Below are 27969 nucleotides of genomic sequence, written 5' to 3' on the forward strand. Positions count from 1 at the left end.
GAGAAATTTTGGTGCAGTCGATTTTTGGTAAAAAAGGAAGGTTGTACACTGCCTTTTTTGAGGCCCTCAAAAAAATTGTCTCAGATCGACCCGGAAAAAAAATTTTCTTATAGAATGTGGCCTGTAGAATCCATAATTTCAAACAGTTCCAAGATTGGGCTACTAGTTTAAAAGTTACAGCCCTTTGAATTTTCTTTCGAAATTGGTTTCTAGTCTATAACTTTTGATTGAGAAGTCTGATCGAAAAAGTACGAATTGTTTTTGATTCTACGCACCAAAATTAATAAGAAAAAGTGTTTTCCCGAGAAATTTTGGTGCAGTCGATTTTTGGTAAAAAAAAAGGAAGGTTATACACTGCCTTTTTTTGAGCCCCGAAAAAAAAATTGTCTCAGATCGACCCGGAAAAACAATTTTCTTATAGAATGTGGCCTGTAGAATCCATAATTTCAAACAGTTCCAAGATTGGGCTACTAGTTCAAAAGTTACAGCCCTTTGAATTTTTTTTAAAAATTGGTTTCTAGTCTATAACTTTTGATTGAGAAGTCTGATCGAAAAAGTACGAATTGTTTTGGATTCTACGCACCAAAATTAATAAGAAAAAGTGTTTCCCCGAGAAATTTTGGTGCAGTCGATTTTTGGTAAAAAAGGAAGGTTATACACTGCCTTTTTTTGAGCCCCGAAAAAAAAATTGTCTCAGATCGATCCGGAAAAAAATTTTCTTATAGAATGTGGCCTGTAGAATCCATAATTTCAAACAGTTCCAAGATTGGGCTACTAGTTCAAAAGCTACAGCCCTTTGAATTTTTTTTCGAAATTGGTTTCTAGTCTAACTTTAGATTGAGAAGTCTGATCGAAAAAGTACGAATTGTTTTGGATTCTACGCACTTTCTCTGCGAATGAAGCAGTCACGGGGGTGGAAAAAACTGGAGTCAAAATTGAAGTGCGACACCTAATTCCGTGGACATCCAACTGTAGGCACGAAACCAGGGGCGGGCTCCCCATCTTGCAGGAGCGGGATTACGCTAATCAAAGCTCTTCAGTTTAGAATCTATGTGCGATAAATGAGTGGCGATTCAGTAGTCTCCACGTATCTTGTTTTTAGTTAAATTTGCCTACAAGGCCATGTAATTTTCCAACTTGCTTTTAACAAAAGGACTTTATTGCACCAAAGATCAGTCACATCCTGTGTATTTCACCCTTTCTTAGAATCTTGGTACCTGCTCACCTGACCCATAATTCCCCAAACTTGTTTTTAACCTCTTGAAGTCTACATGCTACTTTTTGTGATGTTATAATTTTATGTTACGCATTCACGTCATTACAAACAATTAATTTTACAACACAATTTGATATTAATTTGACGGCTAGTTTTTTTTATTGGTAAGTTCTTTTTTTCCCAACCTATTTCTAATTTGATTCGGTGAACTACCATTTTCAAAAGTTTTGCAATGTAATTTTATTTCGACTTAAATTTCCGAGCTTTCACAATTGCGATCATTATTAAACAAACTTTTCACAATTTGAGTGTTTTATTTTACGTTCCTTCCCTACTGTGCTTCAGGTCATAGCATTTTTACGCCATTTAGGGGGTGGTTTTGGGGATGACGAGCTGAACACATCGGCGCTGGGGTTTCAGACGGTATTTCATGCCTTGTTTTAGCTTGTCTCTAATTTGTTGAACGTCATCCTGTATGGTCCCTGTGCTATAGCCAAGAACAAGCCCGATAATTTATTAGAAAAAAGAATGTTTCGCTACGTCTCCCCGCCGACTTTACATAACACGCAAAGTAGCAATTTCCTTTGGGTAATGTGGTAAACGACATCAGCTTCCGTCATGCAATATGCAAATGAGTTGTTTACTATTATTGCTTTGAAGATCGAAACGCGATAAAAATCGGGGCGCCTATCGCGGGGCGACCTACACTCTTACTTTTTGGGTTTCGCGTCATTTCGAAAAAGGCCCGAAGCGGCGGCGCGAAATTTCTCAACATTCCTTTATCGCACGACCTTTGCCCAATCAGGTTCGGAAAAATATTTATTTACTGACGCATGATCGCCGCGTAACGAAATTTCCATAAATTCTTTCGGTTGAATTTACCCATTAGTGCTTTCCAGTTTTCGGTTGCAATGCGCAAGATGAGTCGCGTAGGTACGTAGCCGTTGACATTGATTTAAACGGGTTTTGAGTAGTAGCCATTCGGTTAATTAGGGATATCGGTGATAATTGCACGATGGTGCTGATGTTAATTTTAAATCTGTGCGTAATTTTATGCGGACTGATAGCCGCTCAACAGCGGAATCCCTGTCCGAACGTCTTCCGCTACGAAAGCAGCGCGCGGGATGAAGTCCACGGGATTATGACGTTCAAAAACGACCTATCAGGTCGATATAGGGTGGAACTGAAGATGGCCCTACCAATACGGACCAATCAGGTGATTATATCAAAGAGAGTTACAGTGATAACGGCACCGATAGTTTTGTAGAAAATCGGGATTAAGAGGTACTCGCCGGTGGAGGACGTGCAAAGTGGCAGAGATGTAATGTTTTACGTTTCATTTCCGACCATCAATCCGCTTCCCGAGGTGGACGAGATCATATTCAACGGACAAGTCTACTGTTCCATGCCACATAGCCTAGGTAACTGAGCCCGAATTTGACCGATACTCCCCCCCCCCCAACTTTTAGGTCCCCAATTTCAGACCTTAACGTTTTTGACCGCCTTTAATGAGTTCGCCATTACTGTAAACGGCCGCCCTCAGCAACCGGAACATTTCTTCAACGTAATTACGTCGAGCACAACAACTCGCAGATCGCACGTGTTCGGTCCCGAACTCTTTGAGTCGATGTACGGCGAATCCAATACCAGAAAACCACCGGCGACCTTATACACCCCAACCACCACCAAAGCGCCGGTAACCAGAAGTCCCGAGCCGCTTGATAATCGTGGCGAATTGTCGTGCGGCATCTCTCAAGACACTCAGCCGCTAGTGGTGCAGGGTGCAGCAACCTCAGAAGATCAGCACCCGTGGCTGGTCGCCATGTTCCACCTGGAGAAAAGTTCGATGTACAAATTTAGGTGCGCCGCCAATCTGATCACAAACAATCACGTGATCACAGGTGAGTACAGCCTCATGTACCGGGTGACCCAATAAGACTGAGAGAACCGTTCGTCGTATGACTTAGAGGTAAAAAAAATAATTGGATAAGTCGGTCATGAAGAATCGCTGGAAAATATTTTCAAGTTCTAAAATTGACCAACAGAGGGCGTAACTGCCATCTTAAATTTTAAAATTGGATTTTCTTTGAATTTTTGGATGTTATTTGGCTACTTTTTCATAAAGAAAATCATTCCATTTGATTTTTTTAGGATTTAGGGTCATAGTGTCAAAACTAGCCCCCTGGCGGAGAAGGATTCAACTAAATTAACTAAAAATTAACTATTAACTATATTGTTGTTGATTCTTGTTACCCAAGGAATGCTCTTTTCAACGATACCAAATTTGTTACAATCGGCCAAACGGTTAAAAAGTTAAAGCAGGTTATTGCAAAAACAATTGAACGCCCCACGCCATCTTTGTTTTTGAAATTAACTGAGTTTTTTTTTTTCGGTTTTTCGATTTCTTTTAAAATGTAGCGATTTTGATGAAAATTTTATGAGACCTTTTTGAGACGATTTCGGATCGATTCCGAGAATTTCGCTACTGGGAAATTCTCCTGAGCGGCTGGGGAGCATCGTCGTCGAGGTGCGCGGGCTCGGATAAAAATTCGCCTTGGCTATACGGTTTGGGTTAGGACGTCGAGGCGCCGGCGCGGGGGGGTAGGGGTAGTTGGGGCAACTTTCGGTAAGGTTAAGAAAATTCCTCCGGCGACCTACGGGGTAGCTGCCATAAGAAGCGAAAAAATCGAAAATTTTAGAAAAAAATTCGTAACTCGAAAACGGCACCGGAACTTTTTTTCGCGCTTTCTGAGACGTCGGGCGACGTGGAGGAGCGTATTTGTGCCGGGGTGCGATTCAATTTCTATAGCCCCGTTTGGGAACCGCGCGACCCGGAGGGTCGCTCTCGAAAAGGTGGTTTTTCGCATTTTCCAACTTTGACGCCTTCTACAGGCCGAACCGTTCGAGTTAGAGCAAAACGTACAATTGCGCGATTGTAGATCTCGACGAGATCTACGAGACGAGGAGTCGCGGGTCGCTCTACCACCCCCCGCAGGGGGGTGAGAGGTGAAAAACCGGAGATTTTGAATAGCGCGTCCCGGCAAAGAGATACGGCGTCGATACCTGCGGGCAAGTTTTCTCTTTCTTTTTCCGTTTACCTCGAGGAGGTAACTCGGACGACGGCGCCGTGGTAAATTTTCTCCCGAAGGTCTGCAAAAGTCACGTTCTGGAAATTTTTTTCTAAAAAAACGATTATATCGCGTGTTTGCCAAGTTTCTTTTATAATTTTTAAACGGTAATTCGTAGGTATGTACTTACAATGGGAAAATTATAGCATATTTAGTTCTCTATTGGAGGGGACCGATCGGAAGGCGATCGGGATTCGATATACGATAATTATTATTATTATTGTTATACCTGCGGACGAAATTTTTTGAAAATTACCAAAACTGAGAAATTGTCTTTGTAGAACAGTGAACAGTGCGAGGCGAGGCGGCAAAGCCGCCGGAGCCGAGCGTATCTCTCATCAAACCCAATAAGTGATAACAAAATTAAAAAATCTTATGTGTAGATTTGGATTGAACAAGTTGAATAGAAATTTTCAAAAAAAGGCACTTTATATAGGTGATGTGTCCAAAAAAATTGTCAATTCAGTCTGCTCAATATCAGTCTCTTATATTACCAAAGCTGAAACTGAAAAATTGTCTTTGTGGAACAGTGAACAGCGTGAGGCGAAGCCGAGCTATGGACCGTTACAAATCAGAGCGAGGCGAGGGGGCAAAGCCGCCGGAGCCGAGCATATTTCTCAGGCGGCTTTGCCGCCGGAGCCGAGCGTATGTCTCATCAAAACCAAAAATTGACAACAACATTTAAAATCTGTGCAGATCTGGATTCAACAAGTTGAATAGAAATTTTCAAAAAAATCACTTTGTATAGGTGATGTTTTCATAAACAATATTCCTCACAAATTAAAAAAAATATCAATTCAGTCTGCTTAATAGCATTTTCTTACCACACCAAAACTGAAACTGAGAAATTATCTTTGTTGAACAGAAAACAGTGCGAGGCGAAGCCGAGCTACGGACCGTTACGAATCAGAGTGAGGCGAGGCGGCGAAGCCGCCGGAGCCGAGCGGATGTACCCTCAAAACCAAAAAGTGTTATCGAAACTAAAAATCTTATGTACAATTATGTGCAGATTTGTATTCAACAGGTTGAGTAGAAAAATCACTTTGTACAGGTGTTGTTTCCAAAAAAAAACAAAAATATTACTCACAAATTCAAAAAAATTATCAAATCAGTCTGCTTAGTATCANCTCGCCTCGCTCCGATTTGTTACTCGGCTTCGCCTCGCACTGTTCACTGTTCAACAAAGACAATTTCTCAGTTTCAGTTTTGGTACAGTATGAAAATTATATTGAGCAGAGTAAATTGACAATTTTTTCAAAATTGTGACGAATATTTTGTTTTTTGGAAACATCACTTATGGAAAGTGACTTTTTTTTGAAAATTTCGATTCATTTCCAAAATACAAAATATTCCACAACTTTGAAAAAATTGTCAATTTAGTCTGCTCAATATAATTTTCTTACTGTACCAAAACTGAAACTGAGAAATTGTCTTTGTTGAACAGTGAACAGTGCGAGGCGAAGCCGAGCTATGGACCGTAACAAATCGGAGCGAGGAGAGTATGTCTCATCATACCCAAAAATTGTTCCCAAAATTAGAAAATCTTATGTGCAATTATGAGCTGATCTGGAATCGAAATTTAACAACTTTGTATATGTATGTGATGTATCCAAAAAACAAATTTAAAATAAATGTTAATTCAGTCTGCTCAATATCATTTTCTTACCGCATCAAAACTGAAACTGAGAAATTGTCTTTGTTCAAACCTCATAGTGCGTGTTGACATCTGACAAACGAAAAACATAAATCATTTTAGACTATTTCTTGCAGTAGTGCGGTAAAATGAAAAGTGCGCGGTAGGTAGGTTCATCTAATTAAATTGTGCAAAAATCGTATTGCGCCGAACATAGATTACATCTCCAAAAATTAATACACAAACGTATAATACCCCTCTTTTTGGCGATATATGTGCAAAATATACTCACTCTAGCGCAGTCTTGAAATGCGAAGCATTTTTACCAACCTATGTAATGAGATTGACCATTGACATATCGATGCTTTTTTGAACCGAATCAAATTTCTTTTCCCGTTTTAGAAAATTGTAACAACCATTAAACAAAAAAATAACAAAAAAAAATTAAAAAAAATAAAAAAAATTTTAAAAAAATTGACAAACGGTAAACCACATAAAGAAACAAAAAAATAATAAAATAATTTTAAAAAAATATAAAAAAAATTTTAAAAAAGTTTTCTATACCACATAAAACGGCGTACGAAAAAAGAATGTTTAGTTTATTAGGCGAAATTTAAAGAAAATGCAATTTTAAAATTTAAGATGGCAGTTACGCCCTCTGGTGGTCATTTTTAGAACTTGAAAATTTTTCCAACGATTCTTCATAACCGATTTACCCGATAATTTTTTTTACCCCTAAACCATACGACGAACAGTTCCCGAGATACGGCCGAGGAACAGTCTTATTGGGTCACCCGGTACAACCGGTATCACTAGCGTCTCCTCCACAGCCGCCCATTGCGTCCGGCATCTGAGCAATCAGCAAACGCTAGCGTACGAAGACATAACGCTGGTGCTGGGCAAGCACAACATCAAAACGTGGGCCACCAAATCGGAAATACGGGACGTGAAGGAGATTTACGTTCATCCCGACTATCAGCAGCCGGCGGACGCCGACATCGCGATTGTTGTAATGGACAGACCGGTGGTGTTCACTAGCAAGATTAGGCCGGTGTGCTTGTGGAGCGAGACCTCTGTGAGCATTACGGGAAGGCAGGGCGTAGTGATCGGTTGGGGACGCGACGAGTTCTTCAACGAGTACGTGCCGGAGCCGAAGGAGGTCAAGATACCGGTCGTCTCGCAAGAGGACTGCCTTCGGTCAGACGAACGATTCCTGAGGCTGACGTCGAACAGAACCTTTTGCGCAGGTAAAAAGCGGGGATCTGACGAGGTCGTGCATCTTTTTCCGTTTCAGGTGCTCGCGACGGTTCCGGCGTTTGCACCGGCGACAGCGGCGGCGGATTTATAATGAGGCAGAACGGCGGCTGGGCGCTCCGTGGCATCGTCTCGGCCGCACTTACCGATTCGAGCACGCGAAGTTGCGATCTTAATCACTTTATGGTGTTTGCGGACGTTGCGATGTACCAAAGGTGGATACAGCGCGTTCTGATTCGTTAAATTAAATTATTTATATGTTAATTAATCCCATTAAATATATTTTTTTGTTTTGTTTACACAAAACGCCTAATATAAAAAATGCGCTACCACACGCACATGCGCGATTTTGCCTTTTTATGAATCGGTTTATCGGTGACAGCCGGTTGAGCGAGAAGAGAGACGCGAGCCGTCGAATTTGCGTTGGTTCCGTTTCGAAGCTCGTAGGCAACGAAAATAAAATTTGACGGGAGTCGTTAAATTTCCGTTGGTTCCGTTTTCAAGTTGCCGCACGGCAATAATGGAAAAGGAAATCGAATCGAAATTGCGAAAAGCGAAATTAACGTAAAGGTTAAAGCGGTTTTAAGACATACATGCAGAGACCATGATAGCGTATAGTTCGTCTGCGAGAATTTCCAACGACCAATTTGCGTATTAACAACACTTTTCTCAAACAAAACCGACAGTAACATAAGTTTCATCGGTGATTGATTCCTAGATCATGATACTGCAACGCACCACTGATTCCTGTGGATAGGTAATGCGTTTAACTATTTTTCTAACAAAATTGGTTAATTGATCGCTGCGTAGGTAATGCAGTCTTCATTGTGTTATTAAAATAAAAAAAAGAAAGAACTTATAGCGTAAAGGCCTCGGGCTGAACGTGACATTACCGCACATCGCATTTAACAAATAAGTAATTTCCATAAATTCTTTCGGATTAATTTATTTTCCAGTTATTGAGGCATCCCACCGCGCAGGATGACTTATAGCAGTTGACATTGATTTCAAGGGTCCCCGAATCAGTAACGATCAAGCAATGGTGCTGTTAATTTTTAAATTATTCGCGATGATTCTACTTGGATCAAACGCGCATCCCCTACCTCGAAACCCCTGCCCGAATGTCTTCCGATACGAAAGTAGTGCAAGTGACAAAATCCACGGAATTGTGACGTTAAAAAACGATCTGAGCGGAAGTTACAAGCTGGACCTTAAGATGATCCTTCCGATACAAACGAGTACGAACCAGGTGAGTAGGTGCAGCGTTGAACGTTCATTTGGAATTGAAAAGTTGCAGAACATCGCGATTGAGAGACTTTCGTCATTGCACGACGCCGAGAGTGGCAAGGACATCGTTTTTTACGTTACCTTTCCACGTTATGATGTCATTCCTGAGGTGGGCGAGATCGTATTAAATGGTCGAGTTCATTGCTCCATGGTCCATACATTAGGTAAATCCGCAGTCGCTCGTGTTACAAGATCTACTCAAAATTTAAGGTTCCCAGTTTCAGTCCTTGACGTTTCTGAGCGCTTCCAATATGTTCAGTGTGGGTGGTATACCATCAGAACGCCACCCCGAGCATCACACCGAGGAAGTTACGCACACATTGGAACCGGGAGGGGGCATACACTTTTTCAACTTTGAAAGCCCAGGGGTGGCAGTACATAAATTGGATACGTCTGACCCGGAGTCCTTCTTCGTTGACTCCCGGTATCCGACGAAAGAAATAATCAAGCCGGAATTAGAAACGCACTTCTTTGACTTTATGACCACTTCCACCACCGAGTCCAACGTTAGATATTCTCTACCGACCAAACCGCCTGAAAACGTGGAATGTGGAATCGCGGAGGATACCCAGTCGCTCGTGGTCCACGGTAAGGCAACATCAGAGGGCCAATACCCATGGCTCGTTGCCATGTTCCACCTACAAGAGAACTCAATGTACAAATTCAGATGTGGCGGAAATCTGATTACAAACAGCCACGTCCTAACGGGTGAGTAGCCACAGTCGTTACGCGCACCTTTCAAAACACTTTCCAGCGGCGCACTGCGTGCGACGTCAGAACAAGCAGGAGACCATACCGCACGAAGACATAACGCTCGTCCTGGGCAAGCACAACATCAAAACGTGGGCGACACGTTCGAAAATCCGGGCCGTTAGGGAAATTTACGTTCATCCCGACTACCGGCGGCCGTCGGACGCCGACATCGCGATCGTCGCGATGGACAGACCGGTTGAGTACACGAGCAAGATCAGGCCGGTCTGTCTGGGAGGCGAGGTCGCCGCGAGCATCGCGGGAAAGCAGGGCACCGTCGTCGGCTGGGGACGCGACGAGTTCTTCAACGAGTACGTGCCCGAACCGAGGGAGGTCAAGATGCCGGTCGTCTCCCAAGAGGATTGCCTACGGTCCGACGAGCGGTTCCTAGCGTTAACGTCGACGAGAACGTTCTGCGCGGGCACTCGAAACGGCACCGGCGCCTGCACCGGCGACAGCGGAGGGGGATTCGTGGTTAAACAGAACGGTCGATGGACGCTTCGGGGGATCGTCTCCTCCGCACTTCAAGATTCGAGGACCAAATCGTGTGATCTTAACAACTATATGGTCTTTTCGGATGTTGGGAGCTTTAATAGGTGGATACAAAATGTTTTAGTTCGTTAAGTACCAAGGACACCGACGGTTTTTTGCTTGAAATTTTTGTGGTAAGGTTAGGAGTAGGGGAAAAATAAATAAGCGAGCATTCGGTGGAATGGAAGATTGTCCTTTTTTTGCATTTTTTTCGTCTATAGAGCATTGCTTTCTTAATGGATTCGGGATGTCCGGATTTGGATCGTATTCAGTTAAATTTGGGAATCATCAAGCATAAATCGCATAAATTTAAGTCGTGTTCGGTCAAGGACAGATTAATTAAACGCGCTGGTTCATTTTTCGCTATAAACAAATCAGCTGTAAACGCCACAAATTAGTGAATGGAAGGCGAGTTCGGACCAAACCAAAACATCGTTGTGCCGTTGTGCTTTATTTTTAACGAAATGAGACCGTATTGTGCCGAACTTGGCTCCGGTTTGCTCGGAAATGATGTATTTTATGTGCCAAGAAGAAACAATTGCCTCAATTCAACCATTTCCGAGCGAGCCGAAGGCGAGTTCGGAACAAACCAAAACATCGTTGTGCCGTTGTGCTTTATTTTTTGTGCTTTATTTTTAACGAAATGAGACCGTATTGTGCCGAACTTGGCTCCGGTTTGCTCGGAAATGATGTATTTTATGTGCCAAGAAGAAACAATTGCCTCAATTCAACCATTTCCGAGCGAGCCGAAGGCGAGTTCGGAACAAACCAAAACATCGTTGTGCCGTTGTGCTTTATTTTTAACGAAATGAGACCGTATTGTGCCGAACTTGGCTCCGGTTTGCTCGGAAATGATGTATTTTATGTGCCAAGAAGAAACAATTGCCTCAATTCAACCATTTCCGAGCGAGCCGAAGGCGAGTTCGGAACAAACCAAAACATCGTTGTGCCGTTGTGCTTTATTTTTAACGAAATGAGACCGTATTGTGCCGAACTTGGCTCCGGTTTGCTCGGAAAAGATGTATTTTATGCGCCAAGGAGAAACAATTGCCTCAATTCAACCATTTCCGAGCAAACCGAAGGCGAGTTCGGAACAAACCAAAATATCGTTGTGCCGTTGTGCTTTATTTTAAACAAAATGAGACCGTATTGTGCCGAACTTGGCTTCGGTTTGTTCGGAAATGATGTATTTTGTGCGCCAAGAAGAAACAATTGCCTCAATTCAACCATTTCCGAGCGAACCGAAGGCGAGTTCGGAACAAACCAAAACAGCGTTGTGCCGTTGTGCACTCATATGTATAGCTTAATACGATTAGTAAACGCGAATCGGATTGTCGGTGACAGCCGGGCGCGTTTTGGTTGAGCGAAAAGAGACGCGAGCCGTTAAATTTCCGTTGGTTCCGTTTTTAAGCGCAGCGGCAACGAAAATGGTTCAGAATAGGAACTTACGGTTGGTGGAAAATAGACGCGAGCCGTTAAGTTTGCGTTGGTTCCGTTTTCAAGTCGCAGACCGGCAATAACGGAGAGGGAGAAGGCAAGGCAGCCCTAGTGTACAGGTCGTCGGGCGAAATTGGCATACACGTTAAAAGGGTTTAAAAGAGACACACAGCGACCATGATAGCGTGTACTTTCGTCTGCGAAAGAAGAGAAATTAGCCAAGCGTTCCTCAAGAAAGTTACGGCCCGTTGTAAATTATGGTGTCGAGTGAAACTAAGAAGTTGATTGTTGAAGATTCGTTGCCGACATTTTTGGTTGAAATAACATAAATAATAACGTAAAACAAATATTACTTCAAGTAACTAATCTCTGTACTTTGACCATTGTTTAAGAAATAAAAAAACAGCCATATATTTCTCTCATTTTTATCAGACACTTAGAACAATTTGTTATAAAATTTACTTTATCCACGAGCTTAAACATTTAGCAACAATCTTTTAACACACGCTCCATTTTTTACTTCGCAAAAGTTACTCAGAAAATCGCAAGGCCGCTGTTTTTAGTTCACCAGCGAATTTTTTTTTATTTTTGCCAAGCTTCGATCAATTTTTAATATTGGGGGTTGATGGGGAATTGTGCCGAATCTAAGGGCGAAGGGCGGCTGAGAGAGAAATCTAGGTGAATTGTGATGGTAAAAAAAGGATCAATAAAGTTACTAGACGCGACGCCTATCTTTTGCCGTTTGTTTCGGCCATTTTAGATCGTCTAACATTACGTGAGCTTTTCGAAAATGTGGCATTTCGGCTGGAAAGAGCGGCGAAGAAAAATAAACGTCATTAGATCACTAACACCCTGACCTGTTACTTATGATGTATCGTACGCAACGAACCAGTTCTCGGCTAAGTTAGCCCCAAAGTATATCGGACCCTTCGTTATCCTTCAGAAAGTTTCCCCGTGGATGTTCGAGCTGCAAAATATGGATGGTAAGTTTAGAGGCACTCGGCATGCTCGGTTTTAATTTTCGGGTTGGTTGGTTGGGGACGTTTAATGGTCCATGTTCTTTTCGATTTCGGCTACAATTTTCTGCTCAAAGATCAGAGCTCTTCATATCTATCCTTTATTTCTTTTGGGTTGGAAATTGTTAGGTTTCTGGTTTGGGTGGTTTTTGGTCTTCATTGTAGGAAAAAGGGGTGGGTTGTGCCGAGGTTTCGGATCGGTCTCCTGGACGAATGAGGCACGTTTGTGTGTTGGTGAACCAAACGTTTGTATACGGTTCTATTTTCTACTCTTCTTGCTTCCTTTGATTTCTCCTCTTTCGGAAAATTCTATCGGGCCCTCCTGTCGACCCTACATTTTATGTAGGTTAGGCAGAATATCTCTTTCAATTAATTTATAGCCATTACAAAACAGGGATGGTAAATCATTTTGATTTATGAGCTTACTTGAAAACCTCAGCGTTATCTACACTAAATATTAACCTATACGACGATATAAAGCTGCCAAGTTCTTCCTTTTTTTCTCTTTCTTTCTTCACCTAGTTCACCTAGTGATAAGAGTTCTGAATATGACGCTAATTATCGTTTGTCTTCTCATCTTGGAGACTTGGGGTAAACTTCAGTAAATCTGACATCCGATCCGACGTAGGTATTTTCTAGGTCATTCGGTCGAAAGCACATTTGAAAATGGCAGAGTGATCGGGGGCTCCTCTGCGCCCGACAAGGCCTACCCTTATCAAATCTCGATATGGCGACAGGGTTGGGGATATTCGAAATATATTTGTGGGGGGTCCATTATCGGCGATCGACATGTACTGACAGCGGCTCATTGTGTTTCGGGGTAAGTGCCCGGATTTTCGCTCTTTTTTTTAAACATGCTTCTAGTGCAGTTGTCCCGAACCTGAGGGTAGTTGCCGGGACTAACAAGTTGAGAGACAGCGAGCAGACCAACTACACCGTTAGTGAGGCCATCGTCCACAAAGATTATGTATCTTTTCTTTACAAAGACGATATAGCCATACTGAAACTGAACGAAACGATTGTATTCAATGACAGAATTCAACCTGTACGACTAACGAAAGTGGCTCCACCTTCAGGTACTAACTGCACGCTGACGGGCTGGGGGTTAACCTCGCGTTCGTCGGCTCGCCTCCCCGATCAATTGCAATACATTAGCCTGAAAACCATTTCTCTCTTCGAATGCAAGCTAAGGTTGCTACTGAGCGGCCTTCTGGTGGGCCGAGAACAAATCTGCACGCGCACGAAAGCAGGGGAAGGCTCGTGCAATGGCGACTCCGGAGGACCGCTCGTGGACACCGCTAGCGGTGCTCAAATCGGGGTGGTTTCGTGGGGACATCCGTGCGCTTTAGGTGTACCGGATGTTTACACCAACGTTTATGAGTATCGAGACTGGATAAGTAAGCATACCGACTTGGGTATCTAAGTGGGGAAACGGTTTCCTAGGCTGTCAAGTCAGCGACCAACTCGTAAATAATAAACTTTATCGTCAAGAAACATTGTTTGGGGTTTTATTTGCCACAGCCACCCCTATAGGGCTCCAAAAGAAGAAAACCACCCCATCAGTTGCCACCAGATAAGTAAGATTCATTTTTGTTGCTAGTACAGGGGAAAGGGAAGCAAGATGGGTATGGAAAACACCCTGCAGACGATGATTCTATTACCATTTGGAGTCATCATCTCTCTCTCTCTCTCTCTCTCCTCTCTCCTCTCTCCTCTCTCTCTCGATTACTATGTTCTCTGCAATACCAACTTCTTAGTCTTCTTGGGCATTATTTTACCCTCTTTTCTCAGCTTGTTCTTGATATTCTTCCTTCTCTTTTTATCATATCTTTTTGCATATTCTTGTATTTTATTTTACTTTCTTGTATCTCCTTGGATTTTCTTATCCCTTTTTGATGATTGCTGTCTCTTCTTATTCTTCAAATTCTAGTGTTTCTTGCCTTTTTCTACCTCGCCATCCTTTTCCTCTGCTTCTTCGTCATCGTCCACTTATCATTTTTTGCTTTTTTTAATTTTTAGAATTTTCTGTCTTCCTTTCCCCATTTCTTTTCCTCACAGATTTCTAGTAAAATTTCCTAGGCACACTTCGAGTAAATGAAATCTTTAGAAGATTAAAATATTTTTGAGTTTAAAATTTCCATCCATTTAGTAACCGTTACGCCATCTGTGTATTTCTCGTGCAAGTTTTTGTTATAGTTACTCTTGTTGGTAGAGTTTTTATGTCATAGTTTCGTATTCTTCCGCTAGAGGTAATGACGATTCACTACTTTACTACTTCTTAACGCTTGCGTGCGCACTTCATGGCCGTCTGATATTTTCACTTTACTTTTTGTGGATTTTGTTCTACAAGTTTTAAGTCCTCTCTACCCATCTCTACTTTCCGTGCTTTACCGTGCTTAAATAAAAGTAATTTTGTTGCGTGTGCCTAAAGCGTATGTAACAAGTCTCTAAAAAGCCCTTCAAGTAGGCACACGAAAAGCTTCACCTTTCCTGATGTAAGGGTGCGTCTTTGTTGATACTTTGTAGATGACGCATTGGGAAGAAACTCGTCATTCCTTTCAAATTTGGTTCTGATTGGAAGTGGTGGATCCTTTAAATACGGGAAGACAACGGAAAAACAAGGGAAACTTGAAACGAGATAGTAAGAGAGATTGAAGGAGATGAGAAACAATGGCTGAGGAGGGAGGGTGATATGAACGAATTGCGCAATGAAAGCATGAAGAATGCACGAATCGGATACGGAAAATTGCGGAGGAGTAAATGCGACGGATGGTGAAAAGTGGGAGATTGCGCAAAAGTAATCTAACTGATACCAGTACATAAATCAACAAATTTAATTAATTCACAAACATCATTATCATACAATAGAACCCTTGATCCGAATTTCGTCATTCCACGATAAAGTGTCCAGTGTCGTTCGTAATGATCGCACGTTTTATTTCTGTGGCAGCCATCTTCGGTAGGTAGCGCCCTTGGATCTCATCCGATTGAGATTTTCCTTGCAGCAGTCGGGTGCGAGGCGAACGGTTTTATCGAACTGCGAATCGTCGGAGGTTCAGATGCGGCCGTCAGGTCGTTCCCGCACCAGGTCTCGGTGCAGATCGCCGACCTCGGTCACGCGTGCAGCGGCTCCATTATTTCCAAGAACTGTATTCTAACAGCGGCTCATTGCACGTACAGGTAAGTGCGCGTCGACCCCGACCCCCCCAACACTTTCGTATTGCTCGCACTAGGATCGATCCCGGTGTCATGACGGTGGTGGCGGGAACTACGAATTTGAGGGTCGGCGGCGCTCGCCACGCGGTGAGCCAGGCGATACCGCACGAAGCGTACGACACCTACCTCAAGACGAACGACTTGGGAGTCTTAAGACTGACGGAAGACTTGGCGTTCAACGATCAGACTCAGCCCGTTTCGTTAAGCGGCGTGCGTCCATCGCCAGGGACGGACTGCACGCTGACAGGTTGGGGTTTCACTTCGAGCTCATCGACAAAGCTCCCCGATAAGCTACAACAAGTCAATCTCGCGACGATATCCGTCGAGAGGTGCAGGAAGGAGCTGCCGTCCAACACGCGACCGATCACCTACAATCAGACCTGCACCCTTGCGCCGGTCGGGAAAGGGGCGTGCGTCAGGGATTCGGGAGGTGCGCTCATTGATAACTCCAACGGAAAACTGGTGGGCGTGGTCTCTTGGGGCTATCCTTGTGCTCTAGGCGAGCCGGACGTGTACTCAACGGTGTACGGATACAGGAGCTGGATTGAGGAGAAGTGTCAGGATTCAAATTATTATTTTATCTCTAAATAAATGATTCATAGACCAAAGCCCTGTTTGATTTTATTAAAGGGTGCATCGCCCAGATGTTCGAGGTTACCGAAGTTCAATATCAAAAATATGAGAAACAACGTCGGAAGAGGGAAGGAAGTAATGTAAAAAGAATGCAAAGTGCAGGAAGTTACAAAAGTCCGCCCTAAGAGGAGTCACAGTTGCACTCCCAGGCACTGCGAACTGTATAAGAATCATTCAGCATGTTATTCCGCGTTTTGGTTTGTACACTCGCCATGACTGGTCTAGTACAATCAAGATAGTACCTGCGCATGCACACACTCACAACTTCAAGCTCAGCCCAATGACGATACTAAAACTACAACCACCGTTCAAAGTCCAAAGGTTGATCACTGTTCAAAGTCCAAAGGTTGTGCGCCGTTTAAAGTCCAAAAGTTCCCTCACCGTTCAAACGTTGCTTACCAAACTGATGATGATCTTGAGGTGTGAGATCAAGGTCAAGTTCTCACCCCTCATTTCGAGGTTCAAATAAAAAAATTCTGGTTTACGGCAGTTGGGAAAATCAGAATCAAAAATCAAAGCGGGAAACCTTTGGACTTTGAACGGTGAACAAACTGTGTGGATTTTGAACGGCGACCAATTCTTTGGACTTTGAACGGTGATTGTTGTTTTAGTCTTGCTTTATCGTTCCATCATGGTTAAGTTAACGTTCTGCATCGATAATTTGTATTTAATTCTTCTTGTTTCACTTCAACTTTAACAATTGCAGACATCGTCCCATACGATAGCTCTACAAGAAAGATTCGTAAACAACAAAATGAAATGAAAATATAACTAAAGGCGGTTTTACGCTTTTATTTCTCGTTTATAGCTGGCTACCGTGAGACTTTTCAGTCTCGAGAGCAACAACGCTTTTTATTTACGTTACGGTCATCTTGGTTTGAGCTATCGTCGAGAGCGCATCTTGTAGTTTGTTGTTTGTATAATTTTTTGTGTAAATGTTTGCTCAATTTATGTTTTGATTACATGGTCTTGGGTTTAATTTACGTACATAATACATACTTAAATCTTTTTGTTCCTGGGGGGTATTTCATACCCCCCGACCACCGGTGTTACATTATCCCTCAAAACGTTCACTCAAGGTCTCCCGTGCTGGTTCTTTATGTGAAAGACCATCGAATCTCCATCTAAGAATATTCCGTAGTTCACAGGATTCTGGAGTTTCTTGCGATTCCAAAAATGATAGTGTATGGGCATTGTACGTTTTGAGGAAGAAAGTAGAACCGGAAGGTCTGGGGGGTATAATACCCCCAAGCCAAGCGTCCGTAAATTTTGACAAGTGAAAATGCTAATTTTAGTTGACACACCTTGTATATAAGGACATAAGGTCCGTCTCGTTATTATATATTAATGTACAGTAATTAGATAAGGTAAAAAATTGACCATCAGGTATTCATTTTTTTTAATGGGACAAAGTGATAAATCAATAACACTGTGTATAAATGAACGCGACAAATTTCTCGTTGCGCGCACGTGAGCCACAGCCAGTCGACTTTCTTTTAGTCAAGTGAAGTGTACGTGTAGTAATTATCGGTCTTTCATCCTCCAGATAAACCAGCCGTTAGTTAATTTGTGAATTACTCTTGCAATAATTGACGTCTCTCTGGTATCGCCTAGGTACAGATATTGGAATTATCTGCGAGTTAAACTCGCATCACAAATACCTGTTAAATATTTTAACTGAAGGATTTGACATAAGGACATAAGGCGTGTTCCCTTACTAATTAGCGTAATTCCAACTGAGCTGTCAGTTTATTTTCAATTTGTTAGGTGAGGTTTTCTGCGCCAAATTTGAAAAAAGGTAGGTTATGTGAATCAATTAAGAAGGGGGTGGGTGTGGTGGTTTCCTGGAAGTGCATAATGTTCTCTAATGTGTTACATATACAGGGTGGTTTGTTTACCACACAAGCAACATTGAGTTCTCTCAATCTTTTACAGTTACTAGAGTGCTGTTGAAATACCAAATGCGTTTGTTTTGGGCAAAATAGTAGTAAATGCCGAATATACAGGGTGTTCCTAGGTGGTTTGCTTTTCTACTATGCATATTGCAAACATTTTTGTATGTACAGGCTGGTCCATAAGTATAGTATGAGACACAACTCTGTTATAGGTTTTGGATTTTGGAAATATATAAAAAAATGTGCAAAAATTGATGGGAAACATGTTGAAAATGTGTAGGAAATAGGCAGGGATTATAGAAATGTTGGAAAAATTTGACAACGTTTCTAGAATATTTGTAGAATTTTCAAAATGCTGCCGACATCTTGAAAATGTTTCATAATCATTGGAAATTTGTGCGAATTTTTGAAAATGTGTCAGAAACGTGTAGAAATTTAAGAAGAAAGAAGGATTTTTTGTAAAATAAAAAAAGGAACAAAATAAATGGAACCTCAATTGATCATAACAGTTCATATACTTCTTTTGTAGCGTTTTATAATGGTCGGATGCTCCGCCGTTGGGTGTACGAATAGAAGTGAGCAGGGATACGTTATGAAGGTGTTCCCCAGGGACCCCGAAAGAAGAAAACAATGGGTCGCGAAAGTTAGAAGGAAGAATTGGACACCTACGAACAGCACATTTCTCTGCGAAGTAAGTACGATTCAATTCGTGTGCACGTCTTTAGTGCCATTTGGATTTTAGACACATTTTGAAAGCGACATGTGGGAAAAAACGAGGGTTGATGGAAAGCGAAAGCTGAGACATAATGCGGTTCCTACGCTTTTCAGTTTTGTCAAACGAAAAATTAAGCGTAAGTCGCGGGTACAAAGACACTTATTGGTAGTTTGGCAGTCAATTACAGCGGATTGCCCCCCGATTCGATTCAGCTCAATGATAAGTTCAAAACAAAATGGCGCATAGGGCCACGCTTTCTTTATAGTCATCAGAGCGCCCCTAGCGGTTACTCTACGATACACGGCCGCAGAAATGTTTGAGAAGCCATAAGTGCTTTCCAAATGGATAGTCTGAGAATGGCGATTTAGATTTTTCATCGAAAACAAAAATTACGAACACCTAATATCATTTTTGTACCTTTAATGCTGTGCACGACAAAATAAGCCACCCTGTATATGTACGAAACATGATGCGGCAGTAGGATTTGTTCGTTCCTAAGGAATCTTGTACTATTCATACACATCAGTAGAAAGCAGGCACTATCCCCTCCACTTTGTGACCTTACAAGGTCGTGGCCTGCGGATTTTGCTGACTAATGATTATTTTTGGCGGATTTAATTGAATTGAATTTTTTGAAATTGGATCAATTAATTAATTCTGGCTCGCGATTTAAAAGGATCGGTAGATGCCATATTGCAAACCTACGTTCCCCCCCCCCCCCTCCGATGGTACATTAGAACTTAAATTAATGAAAGTGTACAAGATTTGTATTTTGAATAAAAGGCGTAACGTAAAATTAAACTACTATCTTCTGTGGCTGAGGGGTTTTCATAACTCCCAGGCCCCCCAGTGAGATGCGCCCCTTATTCAGAATACAACTATAACTGTACACTACCGTTATTTTAAGTTCTAATTTACCACCGGGGGGTCTGGGGGGTAGTAACTCAAAATTAAGCTTTTTTTGGGACTGGGGGGAGGGATTGGCCCCCCCGGTAAGATGAAAACAACACACCCTTTGTTCTTAAACTGGATAATTGTCAATTATGCCCTCTCTTTCACATTCAATTGCGCCCTCTATTGCACTTTCAATTATGCCCCAGGTTTCACCTTCAATTCTGTCCTCTATTTCACCTTCCATGACTCCCTTTATTTCCCTTCAAATCCGCCTCTACCCCACCTCTCTATTTTACCTTTAATTTTGCCCTCTATTTCTCTTTCAATTCTCAACTCCACCTTCCATTATGCCCTACCAATGATGCCCTCGATTTAACCGTCAATTTTTTCCTGTTTCACCCTAAATTTTGTCCTCTATTTAGCCTTCAAAGGTGCTCTCTATTTTACCTTCAATTATTCTCTTTATTTCTCTTCAATTCTGCCTCTACCTCACCTTTAATTCTGCCATCTATTTCGCCTTCAAAGATGCCCTCTATTTTACCTTCAGCGATGCTCTTTTTCACTCTCAATTATTCCCTCTATTTCACCTTTTCTTCTGCCCTCTATTTCATCTTCAATTATTCCCTCTATTTCCCTTCAATGATGCCTCTACCTTACCTTCAATGATGCCCTTTATTTCACTTTCAGTTATGCCCTTTGTTTCACCTTCAATTGCCCTATCTATTTCACTTTAATTATGTCCCCGATTTCACCTTCAATTCTATTTCCTCTTCAATGATGCTCTTTATTTCACTTTCAAAGATGCCCCCTATTTCACCATCAAATGTGCCTCTATTTCACCTGCAATTATGCCCTCAATTCCACCCTCTATTTCATCTTCAATTATTCCCTCTATTTCCCTTCAATTCTGCCTCTACCTTACCTGCAATGATGCCCTTTATTTCACTTTCATTTATGCCCTCTATTTCACCTTCAATTCTGCCCTCTATTTCACTTTCAATTATGCCCTTTGTTTCACCTTCAATTGCGCTATCTATTTCACTTTAATTATGTCCCCGGTTTCACCTTCAATTCTGCCTTCTATTTCCTCTCCAATGATGCCCTTTATTTCCTCTTCAATGATGCCCTTTATTTCACTTTCAAAGATGCCCCTATTTCATCATCAAATGTGCCTCGATTTCACCTGCAATTATGCCCTTATTACACCTTCAATTCTGCCCTCTATTTCAGTTTCAATTTATTATGCCCTCTACTTCTCCTTCAATTCTGCCCGCTATTTCACCTGCAATTATGCCCTCAATTTCATCTTCAATTATTCCCTCTATTTCCCTTCAATTCTGCCTCTACCTCACCTTCAATGATTCCCTCTATTTTACTTTCAATTATGCCCTCTATTTCACTTTCAATTCTCTACTCCACCTTTGATTACGCCCTCTATTTCACCTTCAATTGGGATATCTATTTCACTTTATTTATGTCCCCGGTTTCACCTTCAATTCTGCCTTCTATTTCCTCTTCAATGATGCCCTTTATTTCACTTTCAAAGATGCCCTCTATTTCACCTTCAATTGTGCCTCTACCTCACCTTCAATAATGCTCTCTTTTTCCCCTTCAATGATGCCCTAGCGAGTTTATAATCTTGCGGTGTCTGTCCGTCCGTCCGTCCGTTTAGCACGATAACTCATAAACGAATGGACCGATTACGATGAAATTTTGCAGGTGGATTCTTTATCAAATTTGTAGATCGGAGTTCGTGAATTGGCAATGTAGACAAAAAAAATTAAGTGGGCCCTTTTGACATCTCCGTTAGTTATGAACCGAATCGCATGAAATTCAATATGCGCATAGCTTTAGCCACATAAGACACAATTCCAAAAGTTGAGCCTAATCGATCAGCATTCACAGTGCCCATTGTGCTTCTCGACCATTTCCAGACCGAATTGCAAACTTTCTTGTTTATGAAGGTATATTTAAATGAAATTTGATACATGGCGACTAGGAATAAAAGCAAATTTGACGCCAGTTTCAAAATTTGGTTTTGCGCATGTGCAGTGTCAACTTTGGGTCCGTTAACTTGGCCCCCCCACTGAGAGATTTCATAGTCGTATTATTTTGAAATGAATGCGCTCGTTATGCGCTCATATGCGCCACCGATAATAACTCTTGCGCCATTATCGTTTTTTAGAAATCCGAAAAAACATTTGGGGGGGGGGCAAGTGAACGTAGCCCCCCATTTGGTTATGCGCTCAATTGCGCCACTTGAATTAAAGCTAGCGCCATTACGGTTAAGCCGTGACAAATTTTCAAAAAGTGGGGGGGCCAACTTAACGTTTTTAAAAGTTACTTTTTTTTAACATCTTTTCATACGAAATTGTACTCTCAGGTATGCGCTGAAATGCGCCGTAAAAAGATATCTTTGCGCCATTATTGTTTTTTGGATATCCTTAAATATATTGGGGGGGGGCAAGTGAACGGAATCCCCCATAACGCATTTTGCTACCGGTATTTGTGCCACTTGATACATCTGGTTATGAGCTCAATTGCGCCACTTGAATTAAAGCTAGCGCCATTACGGTTAAGCCATAAAAAATTTTTATGGCCCCTTTATGTACTTACTGAATTCAATCACTTGTACCTTTAATGTGTAACCTTTGTTGGTATTGGCCATCATGTTTCATTGTCGGTAGGGCTGTATCTATGCTGTACATACTTGCATGTGTACATATTTAATTTGTGTATTGTGCTTTTTAGTCACTCTCGATTATTTCGTTGCATTTCATTATATTTGCTTATTTGGGACTGTGAGTCATCAAGAGGGAAGTGTGCTTGTTTAGAGGGGATCGAGCTATTCGAGTTTATACGGCCTTGGTGAACCTAACACTAACATTTTCACTCGTTCCGAACCCAACAACTTTAGCCCAGGTTTACAGGGACCCCACTGGGCCTGGGTACTCCTCCCGCCCGGCGAGGTATATTTGACATTTCTTAGTTTTGTCCGATGTATGTGTTGTAATACCTGGGGAATGGCTCGATCCCATTTTGGTTACTCATAGCGTGTTTGTAGTAGTTACCCCGGTTTCCAGAGGGCTCAAAAGTGCTGTACTTTGGATGTTGTTCATTATAGGACTACTCCGAATTAGGTTTACCTGCAGTTTTCCTAATTCGTAAGGTAAATGCCGGAGGAGTATAGAACCACTTAAGACCCTCTGCAGGGGCACCGTTTTGGTATTAGCTGCAATATAAACTTAATCAACTATTGCTTTTGGTGTTCCTTACCCATAAAACGCCCTCAGTACCTGCTGAGAACCCAGTTATTACACAACGTAGGTGTCCTACATGACGATTACGATCTTAGTGCACTCGGAGTGGCCCTAGAGTGACGGATTCTCGCGGGAAACTTAAGCGAGAGTATTCAAATAGGCAGCCATGTTAGTTTGCCATTCCCAATACTACAGAACATGGTCAAATATTCCGGTGTGACTTGAAGTTAGTGTTAGCCCGCCAAGATAGTAGGAGGCTAGGATCATCACAATAATAATCCAATTCACCTTTACTATTTACTTGCTTAACTAAAAAGACATCTCTCGTATATCTATGGTAATTTTCGGACACACAATGGAAAACAAACTGTGGATTTAGCTAAGTAAAAAAAACAGGTTAGGTAAGGGAACACGCTCATAATTGTAGGGAACTATTCAATTTTTTTTAATGCAGAGAATTCCTATGCGATACTCAAACTTCGATGTTTTTTCGTTTTTAGTCCATTTCCGCGTTACGCTCGCGGCCCTTTCATTTGACAATGGCCGATTTGAGTTTCAATTCGAAACGCGAGCGCATGCAAAATTTCAAAAACGAAGAGGTGCGCCTGCTCGTCGACCTGATCGTACAAAATTGGAACATAATCGAGAACAAAACGTCCGACGCCGTCACGTGGAAACAGAAAAACGAAACCTGGGAGCAGATTACGACTAAGTTCAACGCGAGACGAATTTTGGTGACGAGAGATAAAACTAACCTTAAGGCCAAATACGAGGCGATTAAAAAGCTGCTGAAAAAGAAAGTGTGTAGCGACGACGAAGAGGTAAAGAACGATCTGAAGGACTGGGAAAAGCGGCTTTTGCGAATGTTAAATTTAAGCGCGTGCGGAGTAGCTACCACATTTGATGGTGATACACCCCAAAGTATGATAACATCGCTTGTCAAAAGGGCATAATTTTCTTTTGTTATAGCACCACCCGCAACTGCGCCCAATGACGACTTGAACGAGAACCTGAGTAACTTCATTGCCAAATTGGAGGTGGAGAGTGTGAACATCAGCCCCGAACACAAGCCAGGTAACTTAGCTAACCGTGGCCAATAATCGATCGTCTTTTCCAGAGATCGCCGTAGAAATCCACGAGTTACCAAGTAAGTGTGATCACGTGAAACCTTTTTCTTGAAGTTTGCGTCTACAGCCGTCCCAAAAATACACAGCTACGCCGAAAATGGCACGTGGAATCATTGGGCCGTGACGCGAAACAAGAAAAATTCGCCCTTGCGGAAGAAACGAATGCAAAAGCCGTACAGCACGGAGAGCATCAACAAGAAATATACGGATTTGGTCGACGAACGGAACGAGCTCGTGAAGTTGCAGGTTGCGGTGGCCCGAAGGGAGTTGGACATCCTGAACAACGAGGAGGCTCACAAAGAGGAGATGAGGAAATTAGAACGGCAGAGGCTATTGAAACGAATTGAGTTTGACGCGGAGGAGCACAAATTAAGGGTTGATCTTTTAAAAAAACAAACTAGTATCTAAGTAGCTTTGTATTACGTTGAGAAATATTCAATTAGTTGTCTTTGTACTTGTGTACTATTACCGAGCAGTATTACATCATTTTCGATTTCCTCACGATGAACATCGACATCGGGGGGCATATCCTCGCCGGCGTCCCTTGATAGGTTATGTAAAATCGCGGTGGCCATTATTACCGATTGCACTAGTGGGATTTTGCAGCGCATCCCTATCGAGAGGATGGGAAATCGCCCCGTCCAAAGTTCGAGGGTTCGCTCGATCACGTTACGGGTACGCATTTGCGACTCGTTAAACCGATCCTCCGCTCGGTTTTGGGGTTCGTGTAACGGGGTGATTAGGTAATCGCGGCAGGCGTAGCCGCTGTCGCCCAGTAGCAAGGCGTCGGCCATTTCCTGATTTTCGAAGCGAGCTCGTATACGAGAGCTGTCGAAAATGTTATCGTCGTGCGTCGCGCCCGGCCAATGCGGTTCGACGTCGGCGAACTTTAGTGCGGCGTCGCAAACGCATTGAACGTTCATCGAGAACGATCCTTTCTGATTTTTGAAATGTTCCGCTTGGGTTCCTCCTACAAAAAGAGGAATTAACATACAGTACGAATCTGAATAGAAGGACAAAGCCGTGCTTTTTCACGCGAGCCATTGTTACAAATTGATTTTCATGCCTTAATCTACACTACCTAGACAGACAAACGCGACTGAGCCCTTAATTTTCGAAAGAGCGATAAATGACAGTACTCGGGACCGAAAGTCCACGGGAAGTTTCGTAAGTACACGCCATCTGCAAATTACCCTAGCGCATCTGGTGTTAATCTGAAATCAAGAAATCCTTAGCATGCCTCGTATGTGACTATTTCGCCTGGCCCCGTATCTATTCTCATTTCTTATAGGCGGCAAATCGAACAACATTCGAAGAGTCATCAATGAACATGACTGTTAAAAAGCACCATGTCATTTCATCCCTAATACCTAAAAGTAGACAAAGGGAAAAACAATCACGTAAATCCCCGTCTACTTCTTAATAAATAGCACTGTATATCTATATACATCATTCTATCATTATTGCGTCCATACATTTACCAATTACGCACATTATTGCGTCCGAATATCGGACGCAATAAAGGCATCGCCTGTATTTCCATGTTCCCGCCATTTTATCATTCAAATACTATCAACGAAGGATGCACCGGTTTAACAGATTCCTATAGCACAAACCAGTTTTGAGACATCTCTTGCCGTTTTCGAGATATTAAAAGATAACAAATTTTTAGTGGACGCAGTCCGTACGAAGTTGTATCTTTTTAGTTCAGCACTTTGCAGCTAGGGGCGGTAAATTAGTATACGCTTTCAAGTATACGTTTTACAAAGTTGGTATATTATTGCGTCCAACATGTGGCAACACTGTAAGCTATTTATAGACATCATTTCGATAAGATAATCATCTTTTTATATCTTAAATGAGGATAATTATTATACTCTCCATTCGGAAAGTACATTGTTGCGTCCAGATACGTTTAATTATAATGGAGCTGATCTCCGAAAATGTAACAATTCAAAAAATTCTATTCTTTAAAATGGTTTAACCTAAAAGATTGTATTTGGTTATCAACAAATTAAATTTCGCTTTTGAATATTTTTGGTTGATGGTTAACAGCTGACCCCCCTTTAATGGCTGTAAATATTAACTTGGCGGGGTTCAATTGAAACGTGACGTCTCTTATACTATTCCCACCATTTAAAAACAAATTTTAATACAAGCGTACACTTTAATTTTTTGCATTATTCCGTAACCCAGAGCTGATCTGCGAAAATCTAAAAATTCAAAAGATTTTATTCAATAAAATTGTTTTATTTGTAGATAAGGTAAAAGTAAGTAATTGTAGTAATAAATGAATGTTTTCTTATACGTGATCGATTTCGCTTTTATTTAGAATTTTCGGACCTTTATTAATTGACGCTAAGGTCCGAATATGCTAAATAAAAGCGAAATCGATCACCAATAACTTATAAGAAAACATTCATTTATTTATAATTATTTACTTTTACCTTACAAATTCAATACAAGTAAATTACAATAGAGACATACGTCGACAAAAACCAAAATCAAAATTTTATACTAAGTTCCACACCTTTACAAGGAAAAGCAATTGGACTCGTATAATTAAATTAATTCCTGCCGGATCAACGTCCTCTTGAATATGTGATTAGACGAGGAATGACTGTGCATTAACATTGGCAACATTGCAGGACGCAATAATATACGGCGAAATCCATATACGGGCGCGACAATGGCGCATATGAAAGGACGCACGAATGATTCAATATGACTGAAAATTCGTATATCGAAATACTGGGAATTTTTTTAATCTGGTTACGATTCTAGCCACGACATACGATTCCAAACCAACATTCGCGGCAATAGTTTAAGAATTCCTATCCGTTCTAGGAGACGCAATAAAGTACAAATACGTACGGACGCAATAATGATATATATATATCTATATATATAAAATGCCTTTTAAATACAATGCTTTGGTCTGAACCCACGTCCTTCTACTCAGATTTCGACTCAACAGAAGGTACAAGTTTACCTGGTGATTGTATTTGTACGTGGGTGCAGTCGATTGCCCCTATAACTTTTGGAAATTGAGCAATTTTAAAAAATTCGTCCATAAGACTACTCCGTTCCGCTACAGTGGACGGTAGTTTGATGTACTCGGGCCGTAATGCGCAAATTGCGTTCGTAACTTTCTCAATTATTCTACATGCGGCCGCCTTACTTATGCCGGCGAAGTCCGCAACGGTCACGTACATTGATCCGCTGGCGTAGTACCGTAAAGTGACCAACAGTTGAGTAATCGGTGTAATATTGCTATTTCTACAATTTCTGCGATTAGTAACTAAACGTAAATGGTGCAATTTGAGAACCTAGTGATTTTAGATAGTAATTGATCATTGATTTTCCCCAACAGTAGCAGTACGGTGTGCTTTTTTAAACGAAACCTTCGAAAGAAATCAAAATCGTCAAGGATTTCTAAATAATTGGGCCGTTCGCGTATTGTGTATTGACGACGGATTCCGTTTACAATTCGCACTTCTTCTAATTCTAAGATTTCGTCAATGAAATGTTCCATTTTACTAGTTTAAAAAACACGTGAACCTAACCTATAATGCCAAAGGCACATCTCTTTTCGGATAGTACAACTATGTATAGTCTGTCTCTATTGCGTTTGTGTACCCCTTGAAGTAGGCAACGAATGCAATTTCCTAGAGTGGTTGCGTACGATGCTATGATATACAGGGTGGTTGTAAGAGTCAGGACGTCTAAGACGATCCTAGAAATATTCTTAGTGTATCTGTATGTTTAAGATATTTTAGATAGATAGACCGGACGCATTTGAAATCCTTAACAGCCTGGTGGATCAATAGAGCCTTTTAAAAGCAGATCTGTCATTGGTGGCATAGTCGCACTGTTCACATTTTAAGCCCTTGAAAGCCTTGTGCATAAAGAAATGTCTTCCCAGGTGACACTTTCTGTACGCTTCGTAATTACACTGGACACATTAAAAATCTCTA

At 41.7% G+C, this 27969-nt stretch overlaps 4 protein-coding genes across 13 annotated transcripts; 3 read left to right on the top strand and 1 right to left on the bottom strand.

The window, feature by feature from the left end:
- Positions 1-1876: 1876 nt before the first annotated feature.
- LOC116161406 (serine protease gd-like) lies at positions 1877-10422 on the top strand. Its single transcript, XM_031474742.1, has 9 exons — positions 1877-2432; positions 2484-2637; positions 2686-3117; positions 6808-7224; positions 7272-7469; positions 8215-8480; positions 8529-8682; positions 8729-9226; positions 9273-10422. Exons 1-9 carry the CDS (start codon positions 2232-2234, stop codon positions 9890-9892), a joined length of 2940 nt encoding a protein of 979 aa, XP_031330602.1. The 5' UTR covers positions 1877-2231; the 3' UTR covers positions 9893-10422.
- A 2347-nt stretch (positions 10423-12769) lies between these two features.
- LOC116161407 (serine protease 53-like) lies at positions 12770-16076 on the top strand. The gene is made up of 5 exons (XM_031474743.1): positions 12770-12843; positions 12892-13072; positions 13117-13670; positions 15258-15432; positions 15486-16076. The coding sequence occupies exons 1-5, from the start codon at positions 12801-12803 to the stop codon at positions 16057-16059; spliced, it is 1527 nt and encodes a 508-aa protein (XP_031330603.1). The 5' UTR covers positions 12770-12800; the 3' UTR covers positions 16060-16076.
- A 1501-nt stretch (positions 16077-17577) lies between these two features.
- LOC116161526 (THAP domain-containing protein 1-like) lies at positions 17578-24489 on the top strand. Of its 10 annotated transcripts, XM_031474898.1 has the most exons (7): positions 17578-17899; positions 18037-18157; positions 18209-18687; positions 18739-18847; positions 23835-23939; positions 23983-24012; positions 24060-24489. In XM_031474898.1, the coding sequence occupies exons 3-7, from the start codon at positions 18535-18537 to the stop codon at positions 24398-24400; spliced, it is 738 nt and encodes a 245-aa protein (XP_031330758.1). In that variant the 5' UTR covers positions 17578-17899; positions 18037-18157; positions 18209-18534; the 3' UTR covers positions 24401-24489. The 10 variants fall into 10 exon arrangements, with proteins under 10 accessions (XP_031330758.1, XP_031330759.1, XP_031330760.1 ...); XM_031474899.1 differs by lacking the exon at positions 18037-18157 and having other exon boundaries at positions 18526-18687; XM_031474900.1 differs by lacking the exon at positions 18037-18157 and having other exon boundaries at positions 17578-17868; positions 18526-18687.
- On the bottom strand, positions 24394-27611 carry LOC116161525 (putative nuclease HARBI1). Its single transcript, XM_031474891.1, has 3 exons — positions 27322-27611; positions 26985-27271; positions 24394-24962 (listed from the first exon to the last, which is right to left on the bottom strand). Exons 1-3 carry the CDS (start codon positions 27525-27527, stop codon positions 24412-24414), a joined length of 1044 nt encoding a protein of 347 aa, XP_031330751.1. The 5' UTR covers positions 27528-27611; the 3' UTR covers positions 24394-24411.
- Between the last annotated feature and the right edge of the window lie 358 nt (positions 27612-27969).

This window comes from Photinus pyralis, unplaced genomic scaffold (assembly GCF_008802855.1).
Source record: "Photinus pyralis isolate 1611_PpyrPB1 unplaced genomic scaffold, Ppyr1.3 Ppyr1.4_LG10, whole genome shotgun sequence".
NCBI classification, from domain to species: Eukaryota; Metazoa; Arthropoda; class Insecta; order Coleoptera; family Lampyridae; genus Photinus; species Photinus pyralis.

Bases quoted from the DNA above. Each gene is read 5' to 3' on its own strand.
- LOC116161407 (XM_031474743.1), top strand. From the start codon at position 12,801: ATGACGCTAATTATCGTTTGTCTTCTCATCTTGGAGACTTGGG. The intron at 13,073-13,116 runs GTAAGTGCCCGG...ACATGCTTCTAG, and splicing joins GCGGCTCATTGTGTTTCGGG to TGCAGTTGTCCCGAACCTGA. The intron at 15,433-15,485 runs GTAAGTGCGCGT...TGCTCGCACTAG, and splicing joins GCGGCTCATTGCACGTACAG to GATCGATCCCGGTGTCATGA.
- LOC116161406 (XM_031474742.1), top strand. From the start codon at position 2,232: ATGGTGCTGATGTTAATTTTAAATCTGTGCGTAATTTTATGCGGACTG. The intron at 2,638-2,685 runs GTAACTGAGCCC...CCCAACTTTTAG, and splicing joins TTCCATGCCACATAGCCTAG to GTCCCCAATTTCAGACCTTA. The intron at 3,118-6,807 runs GTGAGTACAGCC...TCTCCTCCACAG, and splicing joins AAACAATCACGTGATCACAG to CCGCCCATTGCGTCCGGCAT.
- LOC116161526 (XM_031474892.1), top strand. From the start codon at position 18,803: ATGCGGTTCCTACGCTTTTCAGTTTTGTCAAACGAAAAATTAAGC. The intron at 18,848-23,365 runs GTAAGTCGCGGG...TTTCGTTTTTAG, and splicing joins TGTCAAACGAAAAATTAAGC to TCCATTTCCGCGTTACGCTC. The intron at 23,940-23,982 runs GTAACTTAGCTA...CGTCTTTTCCAG, and splicing joins CAGCCCCGAACACAAGCCAG to AGATCGCCGTAGAAATCCAC.
- LOC116161525 (XM_031474891.1), bottom strand. From the start codon at position 27,527: ATGGAACATTTCATTGACGAAATCTTAGAATTAGAAGAAGTGCGAATT. The intron at 27,272-27,321 runs GTTCTCAAATTG...CAGAAATTGTAG, and splicing joins TTACTATCTAAAATCACTAG to AAATAGCAATATTACACCGA. The intron at 24,963-26,984 runs GTAAACTTGTAC...CTCTTTTTGTAG, and splicing joins CGTACAAATACAATCACCAG to GAGGAACCCAAGCGGAACAT.